Source organism: Mus pahari, chromosome 14, assembly GCF_900095145.1.
Source record: "Mus pahari chromosome 14, PAHARI_EIJ_v1.1, whole genome shotgun sequence".
Classification (NCBI taxonomy): Eukaryota; Metazoa; Chordata; class Mammalia; order Rodentia; family Muridae; genus Mus; species Mus pahari.
In genome coordinates, this window is record NC_034603.1 from 28,384,024 (window position 1) to 28,395,956 (window position 11,933).

Genomic DNA, 11,933 nt, shown 5'->3' on the forward strand with positions numbered 1-11,933 from the left:
GGGTGGGTAGGGGAGCAGGGGTGGGGGGGTATAGGGAACTTTCGGGATAGCATTTGAAATGTAAATAAAGAAAATAATAATAAATTTTAAAAAAGAAATAAAAAAAAAAAAAGTTTGCTATGCACACACACACAAACACAAAAAGGAGCACTGGGGAAGCAAAGACAGAAGGATCCTTGGGGCTCACTAGCCAGCTAGTCTAGCCTAATTTATGGGCCTCAAACCATGAGAGACCTTGCCAGTTCCTGAGGAGGACATATGAAGTTATCCTCTGCTCTCCATATACAAACACAGGCATAAAAATGGTGTTACATGCATATAAATTGTGTCATATGCATTTTACTAAGAAATTTTAAAGAGAGAAAATGACTAGACACAGATGCCCTTATGGAACAATCCATACAGTGCATTGGTAAAACTAGGCTACAGTAGCACATTTTGTTTTCTGTTGGTAATAACCACTCTGTAAATTGGAAGGTAGACTATGCCACAAACAGGAGGAGGCATTCAGAGAGCAGCTTAAAGAAAGGTGGTCGCAGGCTTGATGTTCAGATGGAGAAAATCGAAGAGAATCTTTTGTCAAGAGAAAGGGACACTACATAGAGGAAAGTCTGAAACTAGCTTGTCTAACCCTCTTTTCTAAACATAGTAAGGCCAGAGAGATGGCTCAGTAGTGGGTAAAGGTACTCACACACAGGCCTAATGACCTGAGGTCAAGTCCTGGATCTCACAAGATGACAGGAGAGCACTGACCTCTACCTAAGCACTGTAGTACGGAGCACAGCCACACTGGTACACACACACACATAAGATAACTGAGCACAGCCACACTCGTACACACACACACACACACACACACACACACACAAGATAACTGAGCACAGCCACACTGGTACACACACACACATAAGATAACTGAGCACAGCCACACTCGTACACACACACACACATAAGAAAACTGAGCACAGCCACACTCGTACACACACACACACACACACACACGATAACTGAGCACAGCCACACTCGTATACACACACACACACACACACACACACGATAACTGAGCACAGCCACACTTGTATGCACACACACATAAGATAACTGAGCACAGCCACACTCGTACACACACACACACACACACACACACAAGATAACTGAGCACAGCCACACTCGTACACACACACACACACACACACAAGATAACTGAGCACAGCCACACTTGTACGCACACACACATAAGATAACTGAGCACAGCCACACTCGTACACACACACACATAAGAAAACTGAGCATAGTCACACTCATACACACACATAACTGAGCACAGTCACACTCATACACACACATAAGATAACTGAGCACAGTCACACTTGTACACACACACACACACACACACACACACACGAGCACACACAAATAATAAAATTTTAAAAAGGAAAAACAAGCTGGCCCAGCCCACAAAACTTGAATGTTATATCCTTCCAGACTTCTGGGTCAGTCCAAACATTCTGGCTGCTTTATCTCTAGGCCAAGAGCAACACCCCTATTGTGATTCTCCTCAAAGCCCAGTGTTTATCACGCCCTCCCTCTGAGAATCTCAAATCTAAGTCAGAAAATATATAACTAAGAGGCTATACAGGAACATGCTGAGAGGGTAGAGGATATTGCTCTCCACGAAATAAAACATACACAAAAACAAGAAAAATCTGAAGGAACTTGTAAGGAAGTTTATGATGAGAATTTTATTCTCCTCTGAATTTTTCTGTTTTTCTTGTTTTCTTTATGAATTTTTTTTATATGAGAATGTGAACTATTCCAAATAGTGCCCGGGTCATGGCACTCCCACAGGCCCTGCGCTTGCAGATGTTAAGCAGTGGAGGAGAAAAAACAGCTGAGCCTTCCTGTGTCCTTCTAGTCTGGTGTTTTATAACCTGCCAGGCAATGAAGGATAAATCTTCTCAGAACTCCAGACTTTGTTCCAGTACGCCTGTGGCCTGCCCCTTTCATCTCTGATGGAGGTTCATAGGAAGTGTCCCTACCCCTGACCTTGGAGCAAGTGTCACTGTCTGTAGCTAACTTCCTAGTAGGACCTACCTTTTTCATTCTGCCCAGGTGGGGCTTTGGTGCTAAGAGAAAATCATCTTGCTGTAACTGCCGTGGGCATCCCAGTGCAACTCCCAAAGCAGGGTTGCTGGGTTTACACTCTAACCCCCTCACTACTAGCCACGTGACCCCCAAGTAAGTTAACACATCTTTGTGCTGCCTTCATGGTTCCCATCTGCAAACCAGAGATGATAACTGTATCTCTTTACACCAGCACTGTGAAAACTAAATGATCTTACTCTTTAAATACTTTCTTATTAATACTTCTTCCTCTCCTTTATTATGTTATTCATTAACCTGTCCAGTCTTACCCAATTACTTTCTGTCTTATATGATCTAGGGATCTGTCCAAGATCTTTGTTTGACTGTACAACCTGGTAAATGCTTAGCTAGACATGTACAGGTGGGTAATATAAAGCCACTAAATACCTGAGGAAATGAATTTGAAATATTCACCCTTTAAAGATAGTCCCTCAAAGTCCATTATATAGTGTTTAAAGAAAGATAAAGAAAAAAATGCAAAGAAGTGAAACATTCCGTCTGTAGCAACGGTTCTCAGGGTGTGTCATCCAGAGAGCAGCACGGTTAGGGAGCTGATTAGAGATGCAAAGTTCTAGCGCCTGCCTCAGAAACTCTGAATGGGACGCTGGCAAGCCTTCTGGGTTCTGATGCTGACAAATCATGTATTCTGAGTCCAGGAAGTGACATATGGGCCAATACCAAGTGGGTACTGACCAGGAGCGAATTCTAAGCTTCACTCTGTCACTGGCCTGCACGAGTCTCTTAGCTTCCCAGAGCCGGGTTTCTTTAAATCAGCAGAAATTATTAAGTCTCAAAGAATTCAGTGTTCTGAGGACTCAGTCATGTTCTGTGCAGAGTCTGCATGCTGTTGTTGCTTAGTAATTTTAAGTTCCAAAGTGAGACACTGTAAGTTCCTTTTAGTCTCTTTGTATGTATCTTACACAATTGTACTAAAAGAGAAAATGACAAGGCTAAAGGGCTTTCTACAACTGTCAACTGTTACAGCACTCAGAGGGACAACTAATTATTCTTGATATAAATAGCCAGGCTTGAGTTCTTCCTTTCTCATTCATAGGACACTGGAAAGTACTTCATGTCTGACACTACAAACACTGTGCCTGATTAGCTGTCTCCTGTCTGTGGCTGAAATACTTTGAAGAAAAGAGATAATCTTTGAATTGAAATGAATACCTGAAAACATGTCTAGCCAATGCAAGGGAAATGGCATGCATCTGCAGAATACCAGGGACCTAACCTGGGGAACTCCCGATACATGGCATTCAACTGAATCCAACCCTGAGTATAGAAGGTTGCTATTAAACAGTCATACTTGGATTTGTTTAATTTTTTTTTCTTCCACACTTCTTAGCCTCAAACCACACAGTCTAGTCATGAGCAACTTCCAGAACAAAGGAGGGGATCCATGTGTGAAATGCCCAGATAGCTATGTCAGTCTGTGTTCCTGGCTGCCAATACTACATGAGCAGACTACATACTGAACCAAACACCACACACTAGAGGTCTACAATAACTTCTTCACCAGCCACTCCAGCCCAGGACATGTTTAGTAAGGACGATTTCTCTCCTAGAGGCTCCTTGACAGTAGCTTTTAAATATCTGGATACCCACACTTGGCTAGCACTCATTAAGGCTCTGGGTCCAAGCAGAACCCCACAAATATCTGTATTCCTGAGGCCTGGGACTTTACAGGTACTCAGAAATGACCAACCAGCCTGGTCTACAGAGTGAGTTCCAGAACAGCTAGGGCTCTACAGAGAAACACTGTCTCGAAAAAAAAACGAAAAAAGAAAAAGGGGGAGAAATGACCAAGATATGTAGGCACAAGGCATGTGCAGCTAATAAGTACTTTATGGGTGGGAAACTAAAAGTTGAAGCCAATTAGTGAAAGCCATATTTAGCACTGGCTTCAAATCCTAGCCCAGGAAAAAAAAAAGTCATCTTCGATATTGTCCACCCACAGTAGGGTTTCATCTTGTCATTGAACCTTACCTACCCTATTCCCCACACCAACCTCTCTCCTCACCATACCCTCTTCTTGGCCTGAAGAGTACCTCAGAGGACATGCCCGTCTCTTCCTTTACTCTCTTCTGACATCTAAACACATACATCTCCTCACCAGTCCAGGCAGCTCTGTGTTTTCTCCCAAAGCCCTAAATCCCAGGTCCAGAGACCCTGGCTCTCTCACCTACTGGTCAATCAGTTGTTCTCTCCTCCGAGCCTCAGTTTCCCCATCTCTAAAGTGGGAAGGACAACCAGTCACCAAACAGCTAGATGGAGCAAATGATCCTTGGAGAACTACTTTTAGCTACTGTCTTAAATATCTATTTATTTGTATTTTATGTGCATGTGTATGGCCTGAGTGCATGTATATGTACAACAAGTTTATAGGAGTCAATGGAGAGTCCCCCGGAATTAGAGTTACAGGCAATTGTGAGCCAACACGTTGCTATTGGCAGCTGATCCTGGGTCATTTGCAAAACCAATTGGTGCTCTTGACCTCTCTCCAGCCCTGTAGCTGCTATTACATTTTTTTAGAGATTTATCTACTTATTATTTTTATGAGTATGGGTGTTTTGCCTACACACATGTCTGGGTATCACATGCATACTTGCTGACAGTCCACAGAGCCAGAAGAGTCTCAGAGTTCCTGAGACTGGAGTTAACAAATGGTCGTGAGCTATCGCGTGGATACTGGAAATCGAATCTGTGTCGTCAGGAAGGGCAGCCAGGGTTGCTTTGTTTTGTTTTTGTTTGTTTGTTTTTGTTTTTCAAAACAGGGATTCTCTGTGTAGCCCTGGCTGTCCTGGAACTCACTCTGTAGACTAGGCTGGCCTCTAACTCAGAAATCTGCCTGCCTCTGCCTCCCAGGTGCTGGGATTAAATGTGTGTGCCACCACACCTGGCACGCAGCCAGGGTTTTTAATTGATGAACCATCTCTTCAGTCCCTCAGCCACTCATTCCCAAAACATACTATTTGTTGCTGATGATGGTTTCTTGGAATAGGGTCTCATATAACCCATGACAGCCTCAAACTCTCAATGTAGGTGAGGCTGGCTTTGAACTCATAATCCTGCTGGCTCCACCTCCTCCTGGGATTACTAGCATTCACCACCATTCCAAGCATAGGTACATACTTCTAAAAAAATTAAAATACTAAAAATCACTTTACTCTTTGCCACACTCCTACAGAACATCCACTAGAATTTCAATCTGTCAATTTATCATTTTATATGCTAAAATGACCAAGGCCCAGCTGCTGGCTCTCAGCTGCCTAACAACATGCTCCCTCTATCGTATTCATGATCAAATTTCCTTTTTTTATTTATTTTGTGTGTGTTTGCCTGTATGTATACATATGCACCATGCACATACCACAAAGGCCAAAAAAGGGTGTCAAATCCCCTGTAACTCCAGTTAATAGATGGTTGTGAGCTGCCATGTGGATACTGGGAAGTGAACTTATGAACTCTGTAAGAGGAACAAGTGCTCATAATAAGAATCACCTAGGGCTGGAGAGATGGCTTAGTAGTTACAAGCAGTGACTGCTCTTCCAGAGGTCCTAAGCTCTATTCCCAGCAACCACATGGTAGCTCGCAACCATCTGTAAAGGGATCTGATGCTCTCTTCTGCCATGCAGGTGTACATGCAGATAAAGACTTCATATACACAAAATAAATAAATAAATATTTTTTTAAAACCTATCCAGCCCTTTAAATGTCTTTTATAAGCAATAGTGGATCTAAGGCCTGGGAGGGTACTTTCCTTCACAGATCATCAACCAGTCAGATCACATAGCCACTTCTGATAGAAAACCCAGCCCTGACTGTTCTGCTGTAAACAGAGAGCACAATTCACTGAGTCTCTACAATGTAATAAGGATAAGAGACCAAGTGCCGGCAGACATGAACCCTTCAAAGTAAACATTCTGAACACAGGTCTCTCCCCACCCTTCCCTCCTTTGCTCAGCAGACACTCACTCTCAGGCTTGGAATGCCTACACAACCTTCTGAGGTTCCATAGCCAAGGTCATTTGACACAGGTCACGTCTAACGCATTTACTTATTTCCATCCATTCAGATGGCCCTACATCCCTTACTTCTCTCTACATTCTGCCCTTCATACGCCACGGCTTCCCTCCCCTACCCCTCCACTCCACTGCTCTAGTTCCCTGGCTTGAGCTCAGCACTGGGTGGAGAAGTGAGTTTAGACTGCCGTGAAAGGGCACTTGAAGAGAAGGGCGAAACAGAAAGGAGAGTGGGGGACACAGTCTGGGCTGCAGAGATGACTTGGTGCTGAAGAGCACTTGCTGCCTAATCATGAAAACTGGGGTTTGGATCCCAGCACCCATATCAGCTGGATCACAAGTGCCTGTACCTCTGCTCCATGGGATCTGATGCCCTCTTCTTCCTCCACGGGCACCCTATTCACAAGTGTTTACACACTCACACTGACGCATGCACACATATACATAAATAAAATAAAATCTTTTCAATATGAGAGGGGAGGCTGGAGAGAGAACTCAGTGGTCGAGAGCACTGGTGCTCTCCCAAAGGACCCAGGTCTGACTCTCAGCACTCACATGGCAGCTCACAGCTGTCCGTAATTCCAGTTCCAGGGTTCTGACACCCTCTTCTGGCCTCTGTGCACACAAGGAATCAAGTGGTGTGTAGACATACATGAAGGCAAAACAAAAACATAAAATTGAAATATTTACATATATACACGCACATATATGTGTTTATATATAAACATGTAAAATTGCAGTATTTATATACACACACATATATACATATACATACAGAGAAAAAGAGATACTTGAGTGAACATCAGAGAAAGAAGTGTCATAGAAGTGGGAAAAGACTTTCAGGTCCCAGAATCCATGATCACTTATAAAAGACACTTTATCAAAAAGGAACAGAATGGCCAGGCATGTGGCACATGCCTTTAATCCCAGCACTTGGGAGGCAGAGGCAGGCAAATTTCTGAGTTCGAGGCCAGCCTGGTCTACAGAGTGAGTTCCAGGACAGCCAGGGCTACACAGAGAAATCTTGTCTCAAAAAAAGACCAAAAAAAACAAAAACAAAAGGAACAGAATGCTCCCAGATGCCAATCAACAACAGAAAAGGCCTCGGTAAGTTCATAGGCCTCTCTAGCAACAGAAAAGCAGGCTACAAATTCATATACAAAGTAGAAAACAAGCAAGTCTCTACTGCCTGAACTAGTCAGACCCATAAGGATAGTACAGAGCCCAGTTCATAAAAAATGATTTCAACCAGCCGGCAGACCCAACTTTAATTTTCAAAAATGTTACATACGTGGGCGTTTTGTTTGCCTGTCTGTGCACCATTTACATGGTATGTATATAAAAGACGCCAGAAGAGGGCAACCAATCCCCTGCATGTGAAGTTATAGCCAGTTGTGAGTCACTATGTAGGTGCCAGGACCTGAATCTGGATCAACAGCCAATGTCTTTAACCGGTGAGCCAGTTCTCCAGCCCCAAGTTTTTTTTTGTTTTTTTTTTTTTTGTTTGTTTTTTTTAAAGTTCGTCAGCACTTTTGACTGATGTGTTGGCATAAGCTCCCACCTTGGGTGAAAGGCCAAATTGCTTTATTATTCATTACTTTCAGTGCTGGATCCTAGATCAAATCCAGGATTTTGTGTGTGCTAAGAATGCTCTACCACTGACCGATTCCCTGGTCTGCCAGTGTTTTCTTCAGTAAGGAAACTTCACAGAGGCCACATGGTTGTACCTTTGCCTGTGCCGTTCCTTATGCAGCTGTCCACCTCTAACTCTTTACACTACTGACAGCTGCTCTGATTACTCTACTACCTCTTAACTTAATAGAGTGGGAGAGCAAGAGGCAATGTAAGGAGACGCTTAATATCAACAAGGAAGATTCAAAACTTTAGAACTTTTAGAGTCTCACCACATCTTATCTCCAAATACCTCGAGTGGCAGACAAGAGAACGTCAAAATATAAAGCACACAAGGTCAGGAGGAGCGTCCCTGGCAAAGTCACTACTGGAGTCCAAGTTTCCGGGATCCAGTGGAGTGCTTATCAACAAAGCAGCCCTGCCTCCCTTCTTTCCTAGGAGGCCTAGGAGATTCTGCAGCCACGCCATCCCCCTGCCAAGCCAGTCATTTTTCCGGAGGGCCTCCCCCATCCCAGTCCCTCCTACAGCCTGACTGAGTTGCAGCTCAAATTAGAAGTCGTGCAGCATGGGGCATTTTCTGGGAAAGTGCCCAGCCTCAGAGCCATTGGTACCAATGAGCAGGACGAGGACGAAAGAGTTCCATTCCACAAAGGCTCCGGGAGACAGAGGCCTTAGGAGCAGAGGCAGCGAGATACCTGGGGAAGAGTAGTAGCAGTGACATCGCCCAATACGCAAGGGTAAGCAGTGGACACTACTTCTGGGGAGAGACTTGAAAGGCTGGGCCCTGATGGACAGGGATGCCGGGGGACCTCTCTAAGTCCAATCTGCACCTCGGGGGAGCCTCCTTGTAGGGCGAGGTGGCACCAGCGTCAGGCAGAGGCCTCGTGACAAGGATGCCCAGTCCACCTTTGAGATGACACCACTTATTGGCAGAGGCCCAACCCGCACGTGAGGCGAGATCAGTGCCGGGAGGAGGCCCACGGATCTCACCAGCCGGGTCAGCCGCTGTGGCTCACTCGACGCCTGCCCCACGCGCGGCCTTACCAAGACACTGCCCTACAGGGGTGCTGAACGGATTCCCCAGCAGGAACTCCATCTCGGCGGGCCTCGTTCCAGCCCGGACTCCTGTGTGCCACGGGTCTCCGCTGCCCGCGCCGCGTTCTGCCCTGACTGACACTTGCCCCCGCCCCACCCTCGGGAACGCCGAGCGCCGGGCCTGACCTCGCCCTCTGGGTGCATCTCTATTGGGCAGCGTCTAACCAACCCACCTCCGATTGGACGACACTCCACTCTCAGTGAAGTCCCACCCACCCCGCGGCCTCCGATTGGGCACGAAGCAAGCTAAGTCACTGGGGTCTCCGTCAGCCGTAGCGGCACAACCCGGGACCCGCCTCCAAACGAGTGGCCGTTCTTCTTGATTCATTAGCACGTTGATCAGTCTAGAGAATCTTTTCTATTATTGGATACAAGGTGTGTCAATCATTTAAATAGGCGGGCAGAAAGAAAGCGTAACTAGAAGTTGAAGCTCGTTGACTGTGCTGATTGGAGAAACGTTTGTTTTCTTCAAGTCTGGTTGGTGTTAGAAACGTTTCCCCACCCAGAAATGTGGCCACGTGACAAACCAACTTTCACCCAGGATATTTTTTGCCTGACTTCCCCTTAGCAACCAAGTGGTGGTGCTTGGTTCCCCAGCAACCAAGCGAAGCATCTACTGCAAGGAGAAAGTCCTTAGGAAGGTAAGAAGCAAGAGTTTAGGCTCCAGAAGATTAGAAGTTGCATGACTGAGGTCTGTCTTGTAACTCTTCTTTGAAGACTCCGACCTGACCCGTCTCAATCTGTAAAATGAGCACACATGTCATTTTTACACTTGTACTGAGACTTAATCGGGCTTTTGAAAAAGAAAATTGCGTATAAAATCTTAAACCAGCAAAAGCAAGTAGGAAAAGGGTCCATCAGCCAGTTTCCTGGCCTGATCCGCTTCATTGAAAGAGAGGTACCCGATACACTGATAACTCCTTCTAGAGTTTGGCTATTATATCCATCCTCTTGATCTGCAGTAAGGTATCTGCATTTGGTGCCTCATCATGAAGTGTTTGCGATGAGGATAAAGATATCAAGGTTCCATCTCATTCTCTGTGAGTAATTCACTCTATGACTTTGGTCACAGACATAAACACCCCCCCCCCCATACCTCAAGCCTCAATTTCCCTATCTGGGAAGTAGGGACACTAAGATGTCCCTTTTAAATAGCTCCCAGAGCTGGCATGGAGTTAAATAAGTGGCGTGCAGAGAGTAAGACAAGGACTTACTCTCATCAGTTGCTTTTATTCTCATTACTGTGTGACTCACAGGGTCTATATAGTGTTTCAGGTCCAGCTAACCCAGGCTGTTGTTTCCCAGGGAAACCAGTGAAGTGGCTACCTGGTTGATTTGTACGTAACGCTTTCTGCTGTTTCTCCACATCCTACCTCTGCTCTTCACCAAGGACACTATCATCAGGCAAGTCAACCGGACCCCCATTTGGATAAATTCTTGATATCCTCCCCATAGGGGAGGATTCTTTGGGCCTTGTGCTGTAGGCAGAGAACGTGTGACAATGTCTGTTCCTAGTATGCTGGATACAAGAGAGTTGTGACTAAGAAAGTGGATTCTGTGTTAGACAAGAGGTGGTGCCTCCTGGTAAATCTTCATATTAGTCAATCTAGAAATTTCTGTTACAGAGATCCCTCCCTACTGTGTGCTTTCATAGTTCCATACACCCACTAACCTGTCAATGTTTGTAAGTAAACATTGGGATAATTTATTTGATTCAAGTGTGGTTCAGAAGTCAGGTCACGCCTCTTCAGCATCCTTTCTCCAGGTTGGTTATAGAGAGCCGCTCTGATCTTGTAGCCCTCACAAAGTTCTCTCCCTCCTTACAGATGTGAGCAAACCCTGGGCCAAGACATACCTGAATTGCAACTTTACTCTCTTATCTAAGCCTGCCACCACGCCAGGCATCATGTAGACTAGGTCAGGTCAGGTCACATGGTATAGAACTAAAAGCCACCACTGCTCCCCCATGCCCCCAAAACTGTGAGTCAGGAATTCCTTTGTTCTCTGGATCTGAGGGAGCTAACGGGACTGGAAGGTTTGTCTTTCTCTTCTGGGCACCTTGTGGCTGCCTAGATCCTGATGCCATCTCTCCTAGTGCCCTCTCACTTCAGGGCTCCTCATGGCTGTCTGTAGCCTCGAACCTCTGACTCTCCTAGCAAAGTTCTTTTGGAGGGCAATTGATTTCAGCACTTCTCCTCTTTCGAACAGTATTATTGGGTCAGTCAATTACTTTAGCTTAGGCATAACCTTCCAAACTAGGTTCTGTCTTAGACCTTCATATAAACCAAGTTCCTAGTGATGAGTGATGTCCCACCCCTCTATATTACAACCACTGTGGTCACTCACTGTCCTCCCCTTCCTTTTTTTTTTTTTTTTTTTTTGACACAGGTCTCTCTGTGTAGCTCTAGCTGGCCTTATACTATGTAGACCAGACTGGCCTCAAAGACACAGGGATCTGCTTGCATCTGCCTCCCAAGCGCTAGGACTACAGGCATGCACCACCACTCCTGGCTAGCCGAACTCCTTTTGTAATTCTTGCCACAACAGCTATAATGAGCTTTTTAAGACTAAAATCTGACCCATCTCCACCTTATAAGCCCTAGGAGCTTGCCAGCCATCATGGAATACAAATGCAGTACAGACCCTGTATCACTTCTGCTTTCCAGCTTAGGGTCCTCACTGGACTATTGTCTCTTCCTGCTTTCTTTACTTTTTATCCCTCATATTGTATCTTCCCTGACCAGGCCAACTGTCCCTACTAGGTGTTTTCACCATTCCCCACACCTACTAAGATGTTTGTAAGTAAATACTGGTATGACAATTTAATTCAACTCTGAAACAGAGGACCTGTCCAAGGCTCACAGCATGTGGTAGTTATTTGGTATGGATGTGTGGACTAAATACAAGCTCTTACTTAGACAGGTGTTAAAAAAAAAAAAAAAGCCAGGCAGTGGTGGCACATGTCTTTAATCTCAGCACTTGGGATGCAGAGGCAGGTGGATTTCTGAGTTCGAGGCCAGCCTGGTCTACAGAGTG

The 11,933-nt window shown here is 45.3% G+C and overlaps 2 protein-coding genes across 7 annotated transcripts in view; one reads left to right on the forward strand and one right to left on the reverse strand.

Annotated features, from left to right (window-relative positions):
• Tom1l2 (target of myb1 like 2 membrane trafficking protein) overlaps positions 1-8,989 on the reverse strand; it is a 119,012-nt gene extending 110,023 nt beyond the window's left edge. For 4 of the 5 annotated variants that reach the window (XM_021211555.2, XM_021211554.2, XM_029546321.1 and 1 more), the window contains exon 1: positions 8,847-8,989. In XM_021211555.2, the coding sequence (XP_021067214.1) occupies positions 8,847-8,898 (52 nt within the window). In that variant the 5' untranslated portion in view covers positions 8,899-8,989. Of the gene's footprint in view, positions 1-8,497 lie in introns of all 5 variants that reach the window. The other variant, XM_029546322.1, reaches the window with a different exon arrangement.
• Drc3 (dynein regulatory complex subunit 3) overlaps positions 8,978-11,933 on the forward strand; it is a 41,660-nt gene continuing 38,704 nt past the window's right edge. For both annotated transcript variants that reach the window (XM_021213846.2, XM_029546323.1), the window contains exons 1-2: positions 8,978-9,538; positions 10,203-10,301. The gene's annotated coding sequence lies outside the window, so the exon portion shown is untranslated. The remainder of the gene's footprint in view (positions 9,539-10,202; positions 10,302-11,933) is intronic.